At 38.7% G+C, this 25534-nt stretch overlaps 2 protein-coding genes across 6 annotated transcripts in view; one reads left to right on the top strand and one right to left on the bottom strand.

The window, feature by feature from the left end:
* Positions 1-18303, bottom strand: part of LOC106650102 (serine-rich adhesin for platelets-like) — a 50242-nt gene extending 31939 nt beyond the window's left edge. The window contains exons 1-2 of one of the 2 annotated variants that reach the window (XM_023461190.1): positions 7335-7434; positions 7028-7238 (exon numbers count right to left, since the gene is read on the bottom strand). In XM_023461190.1, coding sequence (XP_023316958.1) covers positions 7028-7238; positions 7335-7345 — 222 coding nt within the window. In that variant the 5' untranslated portion in view covers positions 7346-7434. Of the gene's footprint in view, positions 1-7027; positions 7239-7334; positions 7435-18283 lie in introns of those variants that run through there. The other variant, XM_023461192.1, reaches the window with a different exon arrangement.
* A 2520-nt stretch (positions 18304-20823) lies between these two features.
* LOC106650120 (phosphorylated CTD-interacting factor 1) lies at positions 20824-25196 on the top strand. Of its 4 annotated transcripts, none has more exons than XM_014367947.2 (7): positions 20824-21021; positions 21768-22048; positions 22116-22268; positions 22337-22476; positions 22543-23278; positions 23373-23995; positions 24087-25196. In XM_014367947.2, the coding sequence occupies exons 2-7, from the start codon at positions 21788-21790 to the stop codon at positions 24463-24465; spliced, it is 2292 nt and encodes a 763-aa protein (XP_014223433.1). In that variant the 5' UTR covers positions 20824-21021; positions 21768-21787; the 3' UTR covers positions 24466-25196. The 4 variants fall into 4 exon arrangements, with proteins under 4 accessions (XP_014223433.1, XP_014223431.1, XP_023317038.1 ...); XM_014367945.2 differs by having other exon boundaries at positions 24072-25196; XM_023461270.1 differs by lacking the exon at positions 20824-21021 and adding an exon at positions 21058-21273 and having other exon boundaries at positions 24072-25196.
* Positions 25197-25534: the final 338 nt, after the last annotated feature.

The raw sequence follows: 25534 nt of genomic DNA, 5'->3' as shown, positions 1-25534 counted from the left end.
CAAGCAGCCGGACTCATAATGAGCTTTCGTGCAAATTTTTCGCTCTCAAAGTGACACGCGCCGTTTATACATAAGACACTTTTCTATGTCACTTTATTTATCATCGACGTTTCGATAATTAAGTACGTATTTATAGTTGTGCTAGGTCGTACGACGTGTACGAAAAAGTACAAAAGATACTTGAGTAATGATTTAACGGTAGGCAAAAGTTGCTTTATAAGTGTGCAATGGCATACATTTGGCGAGAATATATGGTCGATTCTCTGTGAAATCGAATCGGAAAACTATTTTTTTCTGACAGAATGAAAAACTTGTTGTTTTTTGTCCTACGTATTTCCAAAATCTAATCAAGTAATATCTCCTAAATTTTTGCGATGGGTCGCTTTTAAGTCTATTGGCCATGAAAAGTCCGAAAGTATTTAAAACTTTGGAAAGGGATGAGAAAAAAGGTCGATAGTAATAAGGAATTATTAGAAAATTTTTTCTCAAAATCACTCGGGACTAAGCAAAAATTTACTTAAATAATAGTAATAAGCATATCATTTTGGAAAAACGTCAAAATCGGGTCTCAGTAAAAAGTGATCGATGATCCCAAAAATTCTTAGTAAAATTAGGAACATGTATGACATCCATGCTAGCAGAAAAAAAAATTTTCTGACCTTTCGATTTTGCAGAGAATCAACCATATACAAGTACACGTATAAGCTCAAGCAACTATTTTCCATCATACATGTATTTTACAGTCAATGTCTAGTGTCTCGTGCAATATTTTACGACGTGTGGTCATATGCGCAATAAATGTCACGCAATAAAATTGCTTGATTTTCCAATCGGTCCAAACGTTTCGTCGGATTGTCATACGACGAGACAGATGCTCCAAAACCAGAAACTTCAGCCATACACCATCATTCTAAATCAGTCCTGCTGTGTGTGTGTGTGTGTGTGGGTAAGGCGGTCTTTTAACGGTGCAAGCATCGCAGTTTTTTTTCTCAGTCTGTCTCTCCTTCTCTTCCAAACACGATTTTGTCTTCGAAAAACTTGTTTTGCGATGCAGCAGTTGCAGCAGCAGCAGCAGCAGCACGAGCGGATGGAAAAAGCACCTGAATTCACCATTCGTTCGGACGCTCTACTTTTGCACAAGTGTAATTTGAGAAAAAGGAGCACGGAAGCCGATATCGTCGTCGTGTCGCGCGCGGCCCAACGAGAGCCTCGAGAAGTTGTTACATACATAAAGTGCATAAAATATATGTACAGGCTGAGCAGCCCTGTGGGTGTACGTGTGTGTGCCTGTATAACAACGAGCATATAACAATGAAAGTCGGTGAGAATCGTCGCGCGAAGATCGCTCGCTCGATCGGAAATGCTGCGCCACTGACCCACGCGCATGTGCCGCGCTGCAGCGTCAAACAAAGTTGGAAATAAAATTTGACGACGCCAGTCTAATTTCATTAAACTGCCGTATATCAAAACAAATGATGCGTTAACTCATTTAATGAATGAAGCAATTTACGTGTCAGTTATCGAAATTCGCGTGTACCGATCAACCTATTGTCCTAAATTCGCTATCACAATAGCCGTCGTAAGTGTGTGCACCGTAAATAAAGCGAGCTTTTCACCAGCCAAATAAAGCCTGGCGTGGTCTGCTGTGTGTGTCGCAGTTAACCAAGCGTTAAATAATAACTCATAATACAATAAACGCCCATTGCGTTGCGCTCGTGCATGTGCGCTGCGTATTAAAGAAATGAAAATGCAAAATAATGGCCATAACAGTTTTACTCGACACTTTCCCGTTCATGCCTCGATTGACAACGATTCAAATGGCAGAGAGATCGATCGTTACAATTAGTCACGCTTGCGAAAATTATAAGTTAACTAACGTAAAAAAATTTGTAATATCGTTTTTCAACAAATAGTTAGTGACGGTATTGCTTTGCGTATTTATCTAAAAATGCTCAACTTCTAAAGTTTCTCGTTATCTACCATAACGTAATACTCCTCGTGTGCACCTGTCGCTCGATTATAAGTGTCAATGTTAAAATTTTGAATTTAATAAGACGTATGCCTTCGCAAATAGAAGAAGAAGCTATACAAGGTGGAAAAAGGGGGAGAAGAAAAATTTGACGAGTCGCACGTGCTAGAGCGAGTATATAATATGCAGAGTCCGCCATAGCAATGCCGAGAAACCATAGCAGATCCGCTCGTCTTCGACGTATTGTGTGCGCCGTGCGGCATTATTCGCACATAATACAGGCCGGTACAGATATTGTGAGCTGCGCCGCAGTACGTGCCATATGGTTTTTACAATCGGCTGCGACGACGAGCTTTTGTGCGTGCATCATAAAATAATAAACGCGCCGAAGAAGAAAGAAAAACACAACGTAACGCAGTTAATCATTGCAGGCGAGCACCGCGTGCATTATTATACCGAGTGCAGAGGTTAAAACGCAAATCATTTATCCGCTACAATACCAGCACTTTTTTTATAATTGAAATTTTCGTATTAATTTCAGCACGTTATCCTTGCGGTCACCGTGGTAGAAGTTTTTGTTTAAGACAAAAAATAAAAATAATAGTAAAGATATGAGCTTAGGACATCGCGCAACGCGTATATAAAATTATGCCGATCATTCGAAGCAAAAGATGCGAGGCTACAAGCTAAGCGAAACAGCTGCGATGCTCTGTCGTAGGTGTATATATAGGCGTACATGCACATAAACTTTGCACGTCTGCAACGTGTAATAACGGTAAACCATCTTGCGTATATATACACACACACACATCAGAGTACATACACAAGCTCGTGCAAGCGAACGAGCGCAGCACCAATTGACCGATAAATCCAACGTTCACGTGCTCGATTTTTTTTCGTTTTTCTTTTTTCCGTGACTTTTTTTTAAGAAGAAATCGCCATGTACACAGCGAACGCTGTCACGAGCTCTAAAGTGGCATAGAGAAATTTTGATGCTAAAATTATTGTGCAAGCGTGTGTCTAAAATGTAATTAAAAATATGAAAATAGTATCTGCCAGGCGCGTGTGCTTCAGCATTGATAATTGCGATTTATTAAAACGAGAGTGTAAGCGGCGTCTATATATTCCGAAAGGTACGTCACGATACGCTTGATTATTAGTTATTATGAAGAAGAAATTTTCTCTTACCGGCGCACAGCTAGGCCCGAGAGAAATGTATAATTGGATGCTAAGTATTTGATGGGGGTATCATTTTCAACTTAAAGAAAAACTGTGTCATAAATGCTATACGCGGCGCGAGAGTTTCTTCGTCTTCTCGCTATTGCGCGAAACGAATTTCATGTAGCTCCGTCCAGAATTTTTTTTGCGACTCATTTGACTTTGAAATTAAGTATTCAGGAACTCGAAATTCTCAAAAATGCTGAAACGAGTACGTACTCGCGTGCACAGGCGACGAGCTGTTTACGCACACACACACGCACAAAACTAAAGAGGGTTGCATGAGAAAATTTACAAGATTTTATTGTTTGACAACCACATGCGAAGTGCCCTGCTTTACTGTTATAAAATCTACATCCTGCTGCAATCATACACATTTGTTCTATTTGGAAAAATACCCGCATTTCTCTAATGAAAAAAATATATTTCTCGCAAAAATCGGAGAATATAAATCAAAAGGTAGCTCGCAAGAGCTTTGGTGCGAGCGCGAAAAAAAAATGTCTCAAGGCAGTGGAAAAACAAACAGACACCTACCGAGCAAACATGGCGGCACATATATATTGTACGATATATACAGCGTGTGAAACAATGCGAAAAAAAGGCAAAATTAACACACGCGTGCGCGCGAACGCAGGCCGTGCATCGCAAATGTCAAAATGAGTTGTGTGAATTATACGCGAGCGAACCGGTTTTCAAAAAAAAATATGTTAGCCCGCGTTATAATACGCGAAATCGGTACTACACACATATATAATGCGACTCACGAGCTACGAAATTTCCAGCGACAAGGTAAAAAGGCGCACGAACAATAAAGAAAGGAGAGGAAGAAGAAGAAGAAGGTGCAAGATCGCAAAATCTAAAGATAAGATTGCAAGCACCTCCCGTTGACTGCGTACGTTCGGGAGTCGCCGACAGAACCGATGCCAATGACCGGTTTTATTATAATAGTTTTGTCGAGCCGTTATATTCTCGAGGGGCTTCGAAGCTTCGGCGCGAGATTCGAGTATTCTCACGTTCCATCGACCGATGAGCTGCAGGTTTGCTCTAAGCACATGCCAGCCGCGCGCAAAAAAATATCGACGAGAGAAAGAGGAGGAGAGATTGATGCAGGCCAATCTCTATTATACATATATGTATAACTCTTTGCGCTTCGTTCAGTCTATGTGCTGTATATAAACTTGCATAAGATAACTGTATATAATCTTTCTCTCTCTCTTTTGCCAGCGTAACATAATATAAACGGTTTTGTGCCTCTTTGTTACAACTATTTTTTTGAGAGAGAGAGTTATTATTTTGCGTTTGTAAGATCCACGGCAAAAATCGCGTGTATCTCGTTGCGGGTATCGCTGTGCACTTTGAATTTTAATTCGCACACGCGCACGCGCAGTACTCCTCTCTTTTTTCCGCGTCGCACTACTCTACACGCTCGCACAATATTTGCGCGTACACATAATGCGAAAATAAAACGATAATCCCGCAATCGAAAAGAAAATGCACTGTTATAAAAATGACTTGTGCAGTTGTTCGCGCGGGCTGTTTACAAAATTGAACAATCATCATCGTGCGTGCAGCGTGCGCGTAAATGTCCGTACGTGTAAGTGCAGTACGTTATGTGCGCCAAAGACATTGGAGCGATTGACTCATCGTCTGCAATCACAGAGAATATAACTCGATTTATAATGGGGAGAATCTTAGCGAAAGAGAAAATCGGCCATCCAACTGCACATGCGAATGTGCATACGCATGTATAACAACATAATACAGCCGTTGACCTACATAAATGCGAGAGAAATAGAGAGGGAGAAAGACTCGAGCCCTAATTGCAATCCACATAATATGCTTCATTACATTACGTGTAAGATAAGCGCGTGTAAATACATACACACGCGCGCAGAGTTCGATAGAGGGGGATATATAATGTAAATCAATGTATACATAAAAACCGGTATGCATCATCGCCGGATCTTTAATAGTTATATGGCGCACCGATCGTTGAATATATGCATTATCGCAATCTTAGGTGAAAATGTTTCTTCGATAAATTTGTTATTATACTTTTTATATGACGTTCATAAATATACGCATCGCAAACTCGATCAAAATATGGATCGGCATATAATAACGCGCGAGCTCGCACGAGACGCTTTCAGAGCTTTAAAAACTTTACTGCGACGGCGCGATACTCTAACTGTAAAGTCATATACACGCGTTGCAGTTCTAGAACGTCTCGCAAATTAAAAGCCCATTAATGTGTGTGAGCGCTCTGCACACCGCTGTCGTTATAATCCATTTTTTTTTTCAACCCACTTTGTTTTTGCCGAGTATATAAATATGATGGTTTTTTCTAAGAACGAAAATTTGCGCGCCACCCGAAAGAGTTTGTATAGAACCAATTTGCTGGTGGTTATACAGTTATATACCATGCGCTGGCGTGGATGCAAGTTTCTGTCTGCATACGTCTGTGTGCAGGTATATAGCACGCGAGATCGTTTCTTCCTTCCCCTCCTGCTGTTGCTGTATGCATTCAAAATACTGTGTGTGCGAGCTGGCTGCTGTGAGTTTGCCCGCAAGCTGAGTCGAAAAATGTGTGAGCGCACTTACACAGAGAAACGACAAGCGCGAGCAACGTTGCTGCCGACGCCACCACCGCTGCATGCAATAGGATTGCAAGAATGTGTTGCAGGCCTGCAGCAGCGCGCAGCGTGTATAGAGACAGTAGCACGTGAGAAAGGAATTCTGGCGGTACGAGCTAGCTACATGAGCGCATTATATCGATTTTCCTTCAAATCGGATTTTCATTGTCTTCATTCTCTAATTTTGTGATAATTTCATTTTTATCGCTGAAAACTGTGCGCATAAGGGCTCATCTTGAAACTCAAAAGTAGTTGTGAGTTTTAGCTGTTTTTGCAAAAAATACCGCACTTTGATAACTTATAATAATAACAACGACCGATTGATTAATAGTTTTTTAATAGTTTATACATATTATAAATGGATTTTTGTCCATGTGAGTGTACATAAGTTTATAATAGATTTTGCAATCCTTAGTTGCGAGTTGCAAAGAGCACGCGTTTCTTTGACCTGAATAATTGTACACGCGTGTGCTTGTATTTTCATAGTTCAAGTCTATGCACGCTTGATACTCATGAAAAAACGATCGCGTCGTTGTGTTAACAAAGAGATTTAAAACGTTATTTCGAGTTTTCACGTGCACATGCTTTATGAGCGGTACGGAACATTGATGGCAGAGGACACATACCAATCGCCGAAGCAGTCGAGCTACGCTCGGAGAGAATAACTAATATAATGACAAATGATAGGCTCGCTTTAAGTGGCAAATCGAAGCAACTGTACCAAATCGTTACACGCACACACACACGCAAACAAACATACACTGAAAACCTAAATAACGATTAACGCATGACCTCGCGCAAAAGAATCTTCGTGCATTAAGCCATGCGGCAGGCAGCGCATTACCTTTCCCATTTTCCCCAAGGCACACCGTCACCGACGCCATGCCACACCGCAACTGTATGTAAGTAAGTATATACGTATCGACAGCAAACTGCGACAACGACGACGACGACGACGACGACGACAGGGAGAGAGGGTCCCCCAATATATCGAGGTCATCATCGCAGCGCAGCATCGCTCCACGAGACTGTATATGTTTCTGTGCATGTACCGATCTCTTATAGGTGTATATATACGCGAATATATATACGTACAATCGTAACCGCAGATCACCACTTTCGTAAGTGCTGTTCTCGTGAATGTTTTACGCAGCTTCTACGAGACAAAAATATAACAATACACCGCCCCAAGTCCCTGTCAACTCACCGTCGTTGTTGTCGATGACGTGTTGGAATCATAGCTACCAGCCGAATCTTTACTTCTCTGGCGATAAATGAATCGCGGCCTTTTCGATTGTGCCTGTTGTTGTTGTTGTTGTTGTTGTTGCTGCTGCTGCGGCTGCTGTTGTTGGCCTCCTCCGGCAGCACTGACAGAACCCCCGATCTCACCGTACATCGTCCGCATGAACATCATTTGCCTTTCGTTGGTCGTTCAACGGTTTAATATAATAATAATATAAAAGCAATTAATTATCACTCATCGCGTGAAAAATGCGCGCACTTGCACTACTAACAGCACATTCATAATACGAGAGTAAACAAGCGCGATCAAAGCTCAAAAAGTGTACACGATCCGAGACAGAAGTTTACATTGGAGCGCAGAAGCAACGACATGCACACCTGCCGGAGCTTTGCGAAGAACTGATGAGGAACAAGCGCACGAGCGAGCGAGCGAGCGAGCAAGCGGTGAAAGAGAAGAATCGCTGCTGCCACCGCTGCTACTCTTGCTTCTGCTGATGCTGAAGTACTTTGCGAGAGAGAAGTTGTGTGTTGTCTGCGGTATACCTATATATGAGCGCGTCCAGCATAAGTCGGCCACCCTGCGCGATTACGGCATTTTTGGCCGAAAGTGTCGTATGTTTAGCTCGCTCGGAAACGTTTAGCAAGAGTCAGAAAAAAAATCCAAACACATAGATCGATAGATTTTTTCCTCCTATTTCTAGTGGTGTAGCTTAAAAAATTCTTAAAAATTGATTTTGAGGTTAAAACTCGACTTGAATGTTTAAGTCCATTTTCCCAAAAAATGTATCCTCCGATTGCAATTTAAACTGCACCAATCGAAAGAGGAGGCAAAAATCTATCGAAAACGATGTTTTCCAGGATGGAGAAATGATAAGAACTATTAAAGATATCGAGATGAATAGCGCGGGACGGCGCGCGCGGACCTGTTTTCCGTGCGCCAGCGGCGGCACACGCGCGGCGCCGTGTCTTTGTCTTTTCGACTCGCTCGTAATCGCTTAAAAAAGGCTAGAAAAATGATGTGAACACGTAAATCGATAGATTTTTTCCTCCTCTTTCTGATGGCGTTGTTGAAAAAATTCCCAAAAATTTTTTTCATAGTCAAAACTTGACTTGAATTTTTAAGTCAATATTTCTTCTAGTATTTTAGTATTTTGACCTCAAAATTAACATTACCAATCGAAAGAAGAGGAAAAAATCTATCGATTTACGTGTTTAAATTATTTTTTCAGCATTTTTTTAGCGAGTCGAAAAGACATAGGCAGGAAAACAGGTCCGCGCGCGCCGTCCCGCGCTATTCATCTCGATATCTTTAATAGTTCTTATCATTTCTCCATCCTGGAAAACATGGTTTTCGATAGATTTTTGCCTCCTCTTTCGATTGGTGCAGTTTAAATTGAAATCGGAGGATACATTTTTTGGATAAATCGACTTAAACATTCAAGTCGAGTTTTAACCTCAAAATCAATTTTTAAGAATTTTTTGAGTTACACCACTAGAAAGAGAAGGAAAAAATCTATCGATCCATGGGTTTGGATTTTTTTTCTGACCCTTGGTAAACGTTTCCGAGCGAGCTAAACATACGACACTTTCGGCCAAAAATGCCGTAATCGCGCGGGGTGGCCGACTTATGCTGGACGCGCTCATATACCTGCAGCCAGCCGATGCAAGTTGGAGAACGTTCTGCACGTCTCTGCTCTGCGCGTCAAATATATATGTATGTATATGTAAATATACAGAGCAGTAGAGTACAGAGAAAATTGGCGCAACATTTATTCACCACTGTTCTTTGTGGTTTTTTTGTTTAAGCGTCTTGTTCGAGAAAAAAAAATTTATGTAAATTTTTTCATCGTTCTTTTTTAATCTGACGAGTTGTCCTTTTATCAAAATATAGTTTATTTTGAAGTAATCATTATGTACCAAGTTAAGTATATTTTTATATATAATTTTTTGCAGAAAACAATAAAAGGATAAAGAAACAAGGGGTAAGGAATACGAGATTGTATCACCACGAGATACTAAAAAAATGCAAAAACCGCACAAAGCTGCAAAAAATAGGTTTTCTGTACTTTTATATACAAGCAGCATATAAGTGCATTATGTAATAAAGATCATAACTATATCGAGCTTGTTTCATTATCATCTTCTTACTGGCGTGTCTTGGTATTATATACGGCAACGCAAAAACTCATCGCACACATTTGGCTCAATAGAATATTTCCAAGCAAAAAGATAAAATTTTCCATTATAAATACTCGTAATTATCCTTGACTAAAGTTTTGATTTTTTAAATCAACATTTTATTTAATTGTACATTTTTGCAATACATTTTATGCTTAATTCAAAAGAAAAAACTACGAACAATTATAATTCAATTTTATTTTATGATTAAAGCGGGAAGTTTAAAATGTCCAAGAATTGGTCAGTTCAAATTATTGACTATTTTTCTCTGTCGTGCAACAAAAATTGGAATTTTAGCAATTTTTTCAATTCATATGAAGATGGTATCAAGTATTACGCCATGAAACTTGTAGTAGTGAGAAGGAAACAAGAATGTGTGAAGGGCAGGTCAATTATCTATTTTAATCTTACATGATAACAAGCAACATACTTTATCATCTGGATGATCATTCTGTTTTTCCCTTTTCTACAGCTTGTGTTCCCTTGCCACTAATCCGCTACCCTTTACAATTTCGTCAATATATATAATTTTATAAAATAATGCGATCCTTAGAAACTCTTATAATACAAATGTCTATAAACATAATGACCACCAAACTGAAAAGTTGTGTGCAGGCAGGTCAAAGCATCTCAATGCCCTTTCTATAACGAGATTCCTCATTTTCACGGCACCAGAACTCACGGTTTTTTTTCAATTCAACGATGTTTCTTATATGAAAAGATTAATTAATTATTACAATTCGAATTCAGATAAACACATGCTCTAGTGTACCGTCGGACTTGTGATTGTGATAATAATTTTATTCTTGAGATAAACACTAGAAAATAACTTTTTAACCCCATCGCTATTCAAACAGTCAAAGAATGAGGAAAATAATCTTAATCGAAAAAAGTCAAAGCCATTGATCAAAAGCAAAATATCGATTTATGGTGTCGATTGACCACCATGGAATTACTATCTATTTGCGATATCGACAATGCGATACGTGCAACTAAACGTGTATGCGTACACAAGCGCCAACCTGACCGCATTCCACAAAGAATTTTGTCTTCTCTTTGTAATGCGCGTCGCTTGAAGACGTGGCATTGTGTTTATTCATCTATAAGTGTGGTGAGTATCCGCCGAAGCAGTTATATTGACGCCAATCTTTAGTTAAACATGCAACATACCTCCGGTATTTCTCGACACTGATGATGTTGTTCAATGAAGTCAACACGATTGACGAAAAACTGTGCAAGTTTTTTTTCGGCAGTTACCGCTTTTTACTGTATAAGTTTTTCATACAGCACTTGAGATGACAAGAAAATTTCGAATCAATAAAATGTGCACTGCAAAAAATAACGATGTCCACCTGTTTTAATGAAGGCCAATTTTCACATAGGAGATTCTGAAGCAAAAAGGTTGACATTTTCTTCACAAGAATATTTAGTAGAATTGGGAGATTATACATTCTTATTTTAATTTTGCTTTCGGAATCACACCAATGAGATTCCCATTCATAAATGCTATTTCTTAATGAAAAATTTTCGGCATTATGAAATTTCATAGGAATTTATTACATTTTTCATTTTCATTGCAGTTTAGACAGTACGAGTTTTTTCATTCCTCCTATGCACGATTCAAGTACTCTTTTTGTATAAATAAAAAATGAATTGGAAATGGAAAGTTTGTGTATCGCAAATGTCATTTTCATAAATTTTTCATGATGCTACTATTATCGACGTATGTATAAAGATATGTGAAAAGTTGATTAAATGTTCAAGCAGAATTTTTTATGATATAAAAAGCGAAAGTTTTTGGTGATAACAAAATTTCGCTGCAGTTACAGCACAACTTACATTGTAATCGAAACTGGCAATATATAAAATCTCTATCGAGTGTGAATTACCGTTAAGAGCACTTCGATATAAAATTGCCGTCCTTTAGAAAAAAAAAATAAGAAAGTGATAGGCCGAACTGTGCACGAATTTATGAGAAAAATCGACAGTATAACATAGATAATACGTGGTTCATTGATTTTTCAAATTAATTTTAAAGTTCCTGAAAGTGACGTGCATAAAAATGTATGCTGCCGCACAGTTTGTGCAAACGAGTTCGATAACCTTGTAAATGCTTAGCATGAAGAGGTATTAAAAGTCGTGAAAACAGATATAAAACAAACAAACGTCTTTATCGTTAACCAGTACATTATATTCTTTTATGTATCACAGAGTTTTATAGATTTCAGTGCGTATAATTGCTGAATATTCAAAAGATAGACCTTCTTTTTTTTTTGAAAACCCATTAAAAAATTGCGTATGCAAGACAAGTATAATTGCAGCATATATTCTTGTTTTAAAACTTAGCGTCAAGAGCTTTTTTGATGAGGTAAACTTTCTGACGACGCACGGAAAAGTTAAAAATTCGTTCGGTCAAAACGATAAGAAGCGACAGCTTAACGACGACCAAGACGGCGCGTCACGTTCATCCATTGCTCGAGAACCGGTTACCGAACGTAACTACTGGCCAACAACAAATCAGTTCTCACTAGTCTTGGAGCATCGGTACGCCACATGACTTTTGACTTCATGAATATTATAAGCTAGTAGCAGTTTTAACCCTTGTATCATCACGCCTTCCCTCTACACACGTGTAATCTCGTAGTGCCGATCGCGCACGACCTGTGCTGCGCGCCAAGTATGGGTACACCAGCATGAACAGTCTTGACTCTTATCGATGCTTGCGAGAGATGAAAATAGTCTGCGAGCTTTGTTTGGATTTATATACACTAAGCTGTGGCGCGCGGACTTTTTTTCGATGAGTCCTGATAGGGCCAGCGAGCTTGATGTATGTGCGCCATTCACTGCCTGCTGCCACTGCTGCTCTACAGGCATGCACACGATCGCAATGCGAAATTACCGCACGAAGGATGATTATGATTACCGTGCGAGATAATGCAAGCGCGCGAATGTACGTAATACCTATTTAAAATGAGAGTAGCTCAAATACGGCAGGGTGTCCGATGATGTGGCATTTTTATACTTCGGAAATTCGCTATAAATCTTGATTGTGAACACCTGATCGTACCGAATTTCGCTTGGTTAATTAAAATCATAAGCAAAATCGCAATAATATCAGCGAAATACGGCACCGAGCAAAATAAAAGACCAAATTTCGATAGTTATTCTAGTAAAAAAGAGTAAAACAGATATGACTACAAAAACTCTGACCATTTAATGCCGGATTTGACCATTTTTCGACAACATTTTTAATTATTATTTTTAAACTTATTATTTATCAAAAAATGTTTGAGATGTTTATTCTTACAAAAAAATTCATAATCATTTAACATCTGGCATGAGATATGTCGAAAAATTGATAACAAACAGATATTTTTGAAAAATAGTGATACTCAAAAATTCAAAAATCGCTCTGAAAGTTCTGAAACACTTACACGTGCTTTTTAATCAGTTCTAAGCATTTTATGTTCTACAAATTTATTTCGTAAAGTTAGTATAGTTGACAAATAAAACATTGTTGAAATTATATCATGAATTTTAATGATTTGGCCGTAGTGACAATTATTTGTATAACATGAAGTTATCAATTTAAGGCGTTAAAGGGTTATGGAAAACACCATTGTGTGTTTTTATAGATACTCTGAATTGAATAATATACATCACTTTTATTGATGTTTATTTTGATATCTAATTATTAGTTTGGTTTGATATATTTTGAGTATTAGAGACAGGGGATAAGAATATTTTTCTAACTCTTGCAGAACGACGGGATTTGATTTAGTCGCAAGCATCATTGCGTATAGTACATGGTTACATCGATTGAATATTTTGCCAGGCATCTGGTGGTTATAAGTAAAAACTAATACAGTATGATATTGAAATTAGGGTCAATATATCTTTGTTTTTGTTTGAACTGACTTTTGTTTGAATCTTTGAAGCTGTCAGACTATCAAAAAATATATATTTTAAAGAACACTGACTTAAATTCAGTCGACTTGAAAATTTTTCAGTTAAAACAATGATATCATATCATTGATTAAAATTTGATTCATTACCCTTATATCAAACACTATTATTTCAACTTGACAAGTGGACGAATCTTCGCAATTAAAATTGTTATCGAGTAATTATGTAAAAATGTAAACAAAACAAATTAATAATTCGTTTGTGGCATCGACACGGAAAATAACATGGTTTAGTTTAGTCTACAAAAAGACGTATAGGCTGGATCAATGGATCATCCGAGTTATAAAAAAGTACATAAAATAAAGCTGATTGATGTACTGTAACAAGCCATTATCACACACAAAAGCTCATTATTTTGCTGATGTGAATAATGTCCATGAGTTTATACACATGCGTAATACACACCCCCTTTTAAGCAAGTATAAGCGTTTCCTCGTATTATAAGTTACCGCCTCTCAGTCTCTTTCTCGCACAAGATGTTATATGTATATACTTGAACATAATCTTCTTGTTTTTCTCTTTTCTTCACGGTAGGAATATTTTATATATGGGGAGACAGTGAGAGAGAGAGAAAGAGAGAGAAGGAGAGTGAGGAGGTGTACTCACGTAGACACACACGCAGATGATAATCATACGGAGAGTATGACCTATTATGTATCATATCGTAATTCATATTGTGCTTTATTATACACTTTAGATCTCAATTCTGTGGCCGATGATGTATATTGTGTGATATTATGGGTGTGCTCAGTTCGCGTATATAGTGTCTACAGTCTAGCTTGTAATGTATCTACGCATACGTGTGCGCCTTTGCAGAGCTTGACCGATGATCCTACGAGCATTCTTACGATGCAATGTTTAATTTCGTCATTGACATTTGATAGGAAGTACAAAATTATCTTGCTCTCTCGCGTACTACACACTTATGCACATTTCTAGACTCGATGAGCAAAGAAAAATAATGAAATTTAAAATGAATTTGAACAAAATGACATTGATTAGTCCGCAGAAAATGTGTTCAAGATTCCATTCACGTACATAAACGACAATATATGTTTATTCGAGTGGGAGGGTTTCAGTAATGATATTTATGAACTTGAGCACCAAGTTTGTGTATTATTGTATCTCTCCGCCTTGATAATAATAATGAAGGCTTACGAGACCGTTTTCCGTTTTTCTTTTTAGATCGAAACTCGTGATGGGAATACTTACAGGCTCGTTTCTACGTGCAATATACATCATAGAGCATTTTTGTGTGCCTTTACACTAAAAATAATGATATTAAAAAAAAAAAAAAAAAATAACGAAAATACGTTGCATCGGGTTATTGAACTCGCCGATATAAATATAGAAATATTGACCCTTCTTCAACAATGCACTTTATGAGGGACAGCGCTAAAACCTATTTTTTTCACAAAAATTAAGAAAATAAATCGATAGAAGCGCAAAAAAACTTGTAAAGAAAAAAAGTACAAAAAAGAGAGATAACAAGTTAGAAAAAAGACATGAAAGAAAGCGAGTAAAAACGTCGTTACAAATCGAAATTGAATTATAAAATATGCGAATACATATAATACGAGTTGTGTGCTCTTAAGACAATCCCATGTGCGTACAGAGCGTCCGTGTCTCTAGCCAAATCAATCTTCGCTCCTTCTCTCTTTTTTTCTGCGCATTTTACGACGAATGGAAATTCAAAAGCAATGGACGTACACGAGAGTGCAGCAACTGCAGCAGCAGCATCAGAAGTAGCAGGCGCGTAGCAAGCGAAAGATCAAAGGAATCAGTAGCCGATATATTCGCGGCGTTGGCAAGGAGCGCAACGAACGCAGTGTGCATAATTCAATGCTCGCTTGGAAAATGCATTACACTCTCTCTCTCTCTCTCTCTCTCTCTTAGCAAAGGGCTGAGATGCTGCGTGCGTGCACACGCACACACTTTGATGCAATGCACATGTATGCGGATCTGCGAGGGGATGTATCGCTTTTGACGGATCGTAGAGTATAAACACACTGCTGCCGTGTATACATTCCAGCTCCTGAGAGTTATCTTTCGTATGACAACGTGTGTACACGGCATACGTTGCGGACGTTGCCGTGCAGTGCGTCTATATACGCACAGATCTCGACGACGAGACCATGTGCGCAGCTTAAATGATTTGACTTGTGTCAGTATAGTAAGCTGAATTTGTGCCCTTTCTGGATAATACATGCCACGAATAGAAATTCAATAGGAAATCCTAAATTCGATCAAATTTTTCAACTTGCAAGCAGCAGCAATGAAAGGGCAACAATGAAAAATTAAGAAAAAAAGTGAGCTTTTGATGATGCCGATGAAAATGAGCGCGAAAATTTCACAGTGATTTTGATCTTTTTGAATTTAATTCAATAAAATCTTAGAACACCTTGATGAGATTAGATAATAAAAAGAATGAGTAGGAAGAACAGTTTGTGAATTAGAAACCAACGCCGCCAATGCGTAATCAAGAAAAAATACACTAGACCATAAAAATGCAACGCAATTCCGCTCGGTCTTTCGTCAACGTCTAATTAAGTTATAAAACAGTCACGACAGTTATACATCTTTTAAAAGGCTCGGGCGGAATTGCAAGAATAAAAAAAAGAGTCACGCGCGTATGTGTAAGTTTATTTTTTGTTCGCTCTTACTGCCGGTACACGGCAAATCGCTTAATTTTAACGAATCGCGCACGTGCGAGATCGAGAGCTTTGACAAGGACTGCCGAGAGGAGCTGACTCTTTTGCAAGTGCAGCAGCAGCGGTATTAACAATCACGAGCGAGGATGTATAATATCTTACGATTCCCGCGAGCAGAATCGGCGCGAATAATTTTGAAAGACGTGCGTGTGAAAATTATCAACGCTCTCACTCTCGCTCTATTGCCTCTTGCTTTTTTCTACACTTGCGCGCTCGTGCGCCGTAAGTTCAATCATGTGAAATGGAGCAAAAATATAATATGAGTCGAGCGAGGCGCGCGCGTATACGTGTGCGGCTTAACGAGCAGCTGTTACGTACCACGCGCTTACACACACACACACACACACACACACACACGTAAATACAATACTCATTATTTTCGTATTACACTCATAACTGCGCACGAGGGAAAAAAGTAAAAGCCAATCGAAAGGGATGTTTATGGCTAATATTTTTTTTTATTTTTCTTTTTTACCTTCACGTGTACACGTGCGCAATCTTTATTGTTTTCCATCTAACTTGTACGCAGCTTCGTTCGCCTTCATTTATACGTGTGCGAATAGCACGTAAAATTCGTTAAGTAGAGGGAAAAAAGCTCGTGCTTACTTATTAACCGAAAGCTCAACAGACTTCCAATTTCTTTCATTTGTTCTCGTTAAAGCGATCGCTGAAATTAGCCAAGCCGAAGAGAGCGAATTTCCACCCGCTTTTTTCCTGTAATACAATTTGCGTGAGCGTGCGTGCGTGTGTGTAGCGAGGATGTGCCTCGACGACGTTCGTATCTTCCACATGTAAAAGAACGAACGACTCGCGACGAGCATTTATACATACGTACGAGGAACGCATCGGGGCGAGCACGAACATAAGTAAGTATAATATCGTTTCCGGCTCCCTTTCTTTCTTTAAAAGTACATAACAATGTAAAGGCAGGTATATGTGTGGTAGAAGAGAAGTATGTAAGAGATCAGCTCGACGGCGGAATATTATTGCGCTTTCATGGCACGAACATCGTCGCGAACTATGGCGCACACGGATATGATTCTCGTGTATGTATATATTTATATCCTCTATAGCTCGCCTGCGCGTTTCCTTTTGTATATGTTATATTTATTGTTATCTTTTCGAGCCAAGTGCACGGACGCTTGTGTGTTGGTCTACGTATGCACGACAGGTGTCGTTGTACCTGTATAAACACCGCGTCCATCTTCGTGCGTGTGTGTGTCGTGGAAGATAAAAAAAAGGAGTAGAGGCCCGTTCAACCGTCTGGTCAGAAATTTTTTCCGATTCTCAAAGTTGCTTCGGCTTTATTAGAATTTAACGATCTCGGGCAAAAGAAAATTTTAATTTTTGCGCACCTTTCTGGGAATCTATGAATTCGGTCTCGAGCGCGTAGTCGGCACACGCAGTTTCGTACAGTTCAAACAGAGCCGCTTATCGTCGCCGCGCTATCTCTCCGGAGAGAAAAATTGTAAAAGAATAAGAAAAAAATTATGAATGCCTAATGTTTGCACATTAGTGAATCGAGCGTTTACAATGTGTACATTAGTCGATGAGAATAACCTTCGCGCGTTACATCTCGTGCTTTGGAACTGAACGATAAGCCAGCGACAAGTTATGAAATTCGATTAAATTCCACTGAACGTAGGGCAGTGGTTTAGTTTTTCCAACAATTGAATAGTTGAGAAAGTATCGTAAAGTTGTGTGGATATTTAGCGGAAAATTCGAAAGAAAAAAAAAATACGTAGACACTATCTAACTCGTTGCGTATTATGCCATTTGCAATGCAAATACTATAGATATTAGTTTATGTGCAGTTATAGCGTCCAAGCGAACATTCGGAGAGACTAGTGCAAGCTATTTTAGCGATAAGCTAATTAGATCATTTGGATGAAAAAAGGTATACAGTCAGCGAATATTTTACCAATTGTATAAATCATACGCACGAAGCCGAAACTAAGTTTGGCACGCCAACGCACCGATTGCGTGTCCAACGTGTTTTATGAACTTTCTATACACTGCGTGAACAAGGCGGGTAAGATAGGTCGCAAAATTTTTATGTGAAAATTTTTCCGCACTTCGTTCGTCGAACTGGTCGCGTGATATTCTCGTATACATTTACAAATTCGGAGTCTTTTGCGTAAACTACCCAATGCTATACATAGTTCTTAGGCAGATATACACGAGGGGTTGCATAACTGTAAGACATATGATTTGTGTCGAGTATATGTCTCGCGTAATGCTCGCTTCCTTGATTTTTTTCCAAATAAAAACTACTGGCGCGCGCACAAGTTCGTTCTGCACACGGCATAAAAATTGACAGAGCGAGAAAGAGGATTTTTTTGCTGCATGCATAATTGTCTCCTTACCTTGCTATTGTTCAAGCTCAACGACTCGTAATCCGAGTCGACGTAAAAAGTCGACGAGGCGTTCGAGTCATCCTGATTGAACCAAAGCTTGATACCGTCGAGTTGCTTTTTCAGGCTCGCGCGGCTCTGATTGTGCACTCGTTCGACTCGCTCGCGAAACATCGCGCAGGACGTCGGCTCGAACGGACGATTCTCGCCCGCACCGGTATAAGCTTTCGCGCGCACTCGCGTTTTTTCTTTCTCTCTTACGAGCACTTGGCACTTGCACACATCGCGCACAGCAGTAGCACTCGAACGCACGCACGGGGGACACTCATTGCGAATACTAATAGAATCTAGACAATAACGGACAGTGCAGCAGCAGCGAATGATTCACCATCGAGTCCTTGATGACTTGTGTGTACAGAGGCTCGGCAAGAGGTCAAGAATCGACGTGCCATTAGCCCCGCGTCTGTAACTTATCGTCGCGATTATAGACTATCATATCAAACTATATGTGAATTGTTGCCGGGTGGATTTTCGTCGCGTTCCGCACGCAGACGAGTTAGACAGCGACTGTCGCTCGCGCGCGTGTTTTGTTGTGGCAACGGCCGCCGCTCATGGGTCGTGCTGCGTGTATGTACGTCTGCGACGCGCGGAGCTGGCCGAGTGACTTTACCTGCCACTTTGGCCACACGCGCACACACACATACGCGGTACAACTTCATAAAATCATTCTGTTCTTTTCCCCCACTCTGCTTGCTTGCTTGCGTTTTTCTGCTCTCCTCGTATGCGGAGTGAGGACTGAGGAGTTCGCCTCGCGAGACACAGAAGGTTATTTTTTTTCTCTCCCTTTTATGCGCTCGACGTCGGGTACACTCACGCACGCACGCACATGCAACTCACACAGCTGCACACACACTGCACCTCTGCGATTATTTCGCTACTTCTTATCTCTCTTATACCTTCTGTTTGAAAAATTTCTCTGCCTGCGATGCAGCATGCATTGTATATGCAGAACGAACGAGGAGACTGGGTTGCAGGTGCGAACATTTTCGAATCCATCGGTTTGAACCGGGTTCGATTTGACGACATCGCTCAACGGGTCAACGGAAAAAATTCAAATTACCAAACATATTTCTTAAATCTTGATTTACTTTTTATTTATACATTTTTTTCAACTTGAAACAGTACGATATCATCAACATTCTTCCATGCATAATTGTGAAATACTTTAGTGAAGGATTACACTATAATATTATGAAACAACACCTAATTAAAAATAATAAAAACATAAGCAGACGCGCTGTGTTTATTATAAGTATGCGTCAGAAACAACTTCGTTTATACGTAGCATTTATAATGAGTAGTTTTCAGAGATGTTTTCTCTGTACGGCGCGATTTACCATTACTAATATTTTTAGCTAATTAACTCGAGTCTAGACTACGAGCAAGTGAATTCCTATGCGGAGTTTGATATTACATTAATTGCATCAAATTGATCTGTCGTTTAATTTCGAACATTTGAATGAAACGAAAGTATAGTGACTTTTAATAATTATCCAGTGAACCGCGTGAAATCTGTGTATCCAAAATCTTTTTAAAGATATGTTCCTTTATTTTATGAATTTTTTTATCAAGTGATGAGTAAATTTTTTAATTCATTTCATAGATGAATAATTTATTTCGTGTTACAGGAAACTATAACTATAGCATGTAAGTTTTTATGAAGTTTTTATCATTTTTACATTATAGATGGCCATAACACAAGGTGTCGATCATGAGTAATAGAGAAAATTAGGCGCTGTTAGCACCTCCGCTTCAGCTATATCAACGATTAACTTAGATAGACTTCGGAAAGTCGTAGAGAATGATAAAAAATCTGAGCTAAAGACTATCGTAACCGCCTCTTTTCAGACTTTCGTCCGACTGATCTATCGCGAAAATTGAGGTATGAGATTTCTTAAAAATGTTCAAAAAATTATTTTAAATGAAACAATTTTTGTATGATAATTTCTCTAGCATAAATTAATTTTGATGATAAGTAAATGTTAGCATTGACTACTAGCTGTCAAGCTGGTCGAAAAATAAATCAGTTTGATAGCGAGAAATATAATAAGAATAATTTTCCATGACAAAAGGCTCCTTGCCATAAAAACCAGTATGTGAGGGCAAAATTTTAGATTGAATTTGTATAAACAATTATATGTAAAACAAATTTTTTACCATTTTTATTTCATGTAGGACATAGAACTTGTTTTGTTCAATTCAATAAACGCTCCGAAAGTCGAAGGAACCACGTGGACTTTTTCAATAATCGATACAGCAGCACGATAGAAGTTGGCAAACGTCCCGTCACGCTTCTGATAGAGAATCGGAAAATACACGTGTATCAGTGCAGAGTAGACAAGCCCGCCAGAAAATCGCGTCATCTATCCGCCGAGACGTCGACTCCGAGCGAATCGACCGGCAGAGGTCGTATCGCGTCGCGCGTCACCAACGGAGTGGCGCTCGCCGCTTGTATATGTGTTATGCCACCAGCACGTAACTATACACTGCTTATGTATAGTCGGATATACATACATACATATATGCAACACACATCTGCGCGGCTCCAAATGTGAGACCGTAGCATCAGTCTTGCGAGGGAAATGGCGTCGCGGAGGTGGAGTCCGTTCGCTCGAGTTGTGCACGAAATCATGAATGAATCACTCCGACAATTATGATTTCTGCCGGCAATTTCTGATAGAACGTCGAAAGTGAGTATGTCAAGCTTCCAAGTGCTTGTGTTTTTCATTCAATAATTACGCTTGGCAATCGCCCTAATACGTGTGTGGACCTTCGCAGACCCGATCGACTAATCCGTGCAAATTTATTTTGTCTCGCTCCACTCTTTGTATAAGTGCGTACGTGTGCGCGCTAAAGTGTTGTATATAAAAGTTTTGTGTTGCAGTCTACACGATCCGCGCGTGCGACCGAGCCCGCGGCTGTTGTTGCTATTGTGTGTATGTGTATGCATTGCATCTATATGTGCTTATATATATACACGAAAGATGATGTGTGCTTGCGGTGTACTGCATACATGACATGCACGCGCGCTTCTCTCGAACGCATTGTAAACAAATGATCCGAGCGTTCAATGGCCAATCCACAGTACATATACAGTCTAACTTCAACGTATAAGCTATACCGACTGCTACTTAATTTGTTTTCATTTCCACTCGATGTCTTGATGTGTAAACCTGCGACGCAACTCCGTGCTTTTCCATCGTGTTTACATAAACTGCATGGGCCCTCGCGCTTTTTTTCAAGTCAAGTACTTGTATTTATTTTATTATTGAAAATTCATTGATATACATCTGCTCAACATTTTGCAACCCCTTGCTACTAATAATTAACTTCCGCGTGCTTTCTTTTTGCGATTTTAAAAGTGCTTCTATCTTTTTTTCTCTAAATGTACCATGCCATGATTCAATAATTGATTGAAATTTTATGATTATTTTAGAAATTTTATTATACTTGTGAATGATGAACAAAATCAATACAAACAAACAAGACATGTCTAATACCTCAGCTTGGGATACCATGATGAATACACCAGTGACTACGATTGCTTCGATGCATCACATCAATCCTCCTATGACACCAGAATCTGACCAACCTGCTACGCAGGTGATAATACCAACACCAATTAAATTACAGCCACCAATCATGACAACACCTCCCATAACTGGAGATCATTGCAATGTTATGCCACACATGCAGCAACCAGTAATGGTGGGACCTGTAAGTTATAATCATGTTATTTTAGTAAGTACTAATTAACTAGTACTAATTTATTTCCTGTAACCAGGGTGTACCGATGATCAATTATGCAGAGGAATTATCAGTTGAGTTGCAAGCACAAGGATGGAAAAAATTCTGGAGTAAAAGAGAGAACAGGCCCTATTTTTGGAATAAATTAAGTGGAGAATCATTATGGGTCATGCCTCCATTAAAACCAGGAGTAAGCAATCACAAATATCTTAATCAATGTTGGTTTTTATATCTAACTCTTGATACATTTTTTTTAAGTTTGACCCTCACATGGATCCTTTGGCAATTCATCATGGAAATGGTCAAATGATTCCTCCTGGAACACCTGGAGGACCCCTTAAAAGAAGGGCATCTGAAGATGCTGCTGCGATGCCTGCTACAAAAAAATTATTTTTAGCGTAGGTTTGCCTATTTGCTTAAACTTTTGAAATCTCTCTTTCCTTACTTTTTTATTTTATGTTTAGAGGACCATGGGACTTAGAAATTGGTTCCAATGTAATTACATTCGAAAGAGCTCCTACGAACCTCTACCAAGTTCATCCAGATGTTGAATTATTGAGATGTAATTTGTTAGCCAAATTGAGACAGTGCTATCAAGAACTATGTCACTCTAGAGAAGGTATAGATGCACCAAAAGAATCTTTCAATCGTTGGCTAATGGAAAGGAAGGTGATAGACTTAGGTAGTGACCCTTTGCTACCCAGCTCTTGTTTTCCTGAAATTTCCATGTCTATGTATCGTGAAATAATGAACGATATCCCTATTAAACTTATAAGACCTAAATTTACTGGTGATGCAAGAAAGCAGCTGTCTAGATATGCAGAAGCTGCCAAAAAAGTGATTGAATCTAGAGATGCTTCATCAGAAAGTAGAAAAGTAGTTAAGTGGAACGCAGAAGATACATTTCAGTGGTTGCGAAGAACAGTTGGTGCTACGTTTGATGATTTTCAAGATCGTCTAACACATTTGAAACGCCAGTGTCAACCTCATCTAACTGAAACTGTGAAAGCAAGTGTGGAGGGTATCTGTTTAAAAATTTATCATTTGTCTAAAGAATATGCAAAAAAAGTGAAAGAAAAAAATGAACAGATTGCAAAAGAGCACAACATTAATGAACAATCAGTAGCTTCTGTTAATACAAATCGTAAAGTTTGGTGCTACTCTGTACAATTTTCTCGTCAATCTCCAAGGCTTCCAGTGGTAAAATAATTATTTTTTCACGCAGTCTTAAATGTTCAAAATCATTTAAAAATCAACAAATATGGAAGTTATTAATATAATACTATGTTTTCAGATTGAGTTCAACCACGAGGGAGATCAAACAATGTTACGATATCATAATGAAGGAATGTGCATCAACACTCATTACTTGACGAAATTAGAATATCTTTATAGATTTAACTGTTCAGATGATCGAAAATTCGACCTATTTATACCCAGAGTTTGGTGCTTGCTCAAGCGTTATCAAACTTACTTAGGTAGTACAGATAGTCAAGCAACACAAATGGCATTGCCAGTAACGGTATTTGAAAGTCTTCAACGCTCATTCGGAGTTACATTTGAGTGTTTTGCGTCTCCATTAAATTGTTATTTTAAACAATTTTGCTCGGCATTCGCCGATACAGACTCTTACTTTGGCTCGAGAGGACCTTTTAATGACTTTAGGCCGGTCAGCGGGAGTTTTCAAGTAAATCCTCCTTATTGCGAGGAACTGATGGATGCAATGATCACACACATAGAAAGTGTTCTTTCAGATTCATCTGAACCATTGTCATTTATAGTATTTCTACCAGAATGGAGAGATCCGCCTCCCAATGCACTACTGAAACTAGAAGCTAGTCCTTTTAAAAGAAAGCAGGTTGTAGTGCCCGCAATGGAACATGAGTACAGAAACGGTTTACAGCATGTTCTTCCCAAGTATGTATTAAATAATCTATAAGCTATTGAATAATATTGGAGGTGTTAAAGGCACTTTGTACTTTTTTAAAACCAGTCGGTCTATGCCCAGGGGAGAATTAAACATCAGAGCAGTTCATGGTACACTTGTGGTGTGGCTCCAAAATCCAGCTGGCCATGCGAAATGGGGGCCGACCGAAGAACGAGTTGAGGCTCTGCTCGAGGCCTGGAGGCCAGGAAAAGAGCGCGAACGCGATCGTCAAGAATTGCTTTCTCCTCCACGCCAACCTCCCTCGTCAATACCGGCACGTACGCAAGCTCCGATGCAGCAACCAGTGGGTCAGACCACTCTGGCTCCAATCACAACAACACCCAGTGCGATCATGAGCGCAGCCTCCTCACCACTACCCGTGCAGGGGCCAATGCCCAAGGCGTTGTCTAGCCCTAGTTCATCGGCCAACGCGACAATAACGAATTCTCACGATATCTGAGACGAGACTTACATTCGTGGTTCTGTCACGTCTATCAATGATATAGAGAAGGAGATCAATGAGAGATGAAATGTGTATTCTGTCTGATCGATATCCGTCTTACCGTACACTAGTGTAGCAATTTTCTCTCGTTTAATCTTGAAGAGCGGAAAGTGTAGAGAAAAAGTTGTTATTTATTCTCAATAGTAACGTTTTAATTTACTTCAAAATTCATAATACCTTCTGTGTTTCACTTTTCTGTTATAATATTCGGCAATATAGATCAATACCTCGATCTGATTCAACGAAAAAAATGAATAAAAAATGTAAACAATTTAGATAGCTTTAGATTATTAATATTATTTTATTCAAAATTTTGCTGAAACTACGTTAGCCTCATCGGAAAGTTTCAAGAGAGATTCACGAGGCCGACGCAGCTTCGGGAAAACTTTGAATAAAATAATATTAGTCTAAAATTGTCCAATCTTGTTGAAATTTTTTTATTCAATTTTTTCTTTGAATATAAGTGAGGTATTAGCCGTCATTCCCGAACATTTTACTAAAGGTTTAAATTTCTATTGAAATATTCTATATGATTTTCTAAAAGGTTTCTTGAACGTAATTTATTTTTGTTTAATCAAGATATATAGTATTGCGATCTTTACTAAATTATGAAAGATAAAATTGAAACGATGAAACGATGAAAAATATCCTGTCGTTTTTATAATAACGACAGCGCTCATAAAAGTAAATACTAATAAAAATAATTCTTAAAATTAAATACATCACTGCACTTTCAGCAAAATTTTAATTAATTTTAAAAGTCAATAAAACAGATCTCCTTCTATGATAAAGTTGCAATTTGAATAGAAATTTATAGGAAGTTAGAATAGGTATGTTATGAAATAAGACGTTGTGTCATTAGCAAGGTATCTCAGAGTCATATTGTAGTTATCAATATTTTTTGTATGCACAAAAAATGTGTGTATGAATTGAGCACAAAATGATAATATTTTAATCAATTGAAAAATTAAATTGCAATTATCTTTATGTTGTCTTCAATTATTCCATGCATTTTCCTTGTGCATAC

The sequence above is a fragment of the Trichogramma pretiosum genome, unplaced genomic scaffold, assembly GCF_000599845.2.
Source record: "Trichogramma pretiosum strain Unisexual culture from Peru unplaced genomic scaffold, Tpre_2.0 scaffold15, whole genome shotgun sequence".
NCBI lineage: Eukaryota > Metazoa > Arthropoda > Insecta > Hymenoptera > Trichogrammatidae > Trichogramma > Trichogramma pretiosum.
Note: the sequence above shows the minus strand (reverse complement) of the source record. Positions and strands in the feature narration are given on the sequence as shown.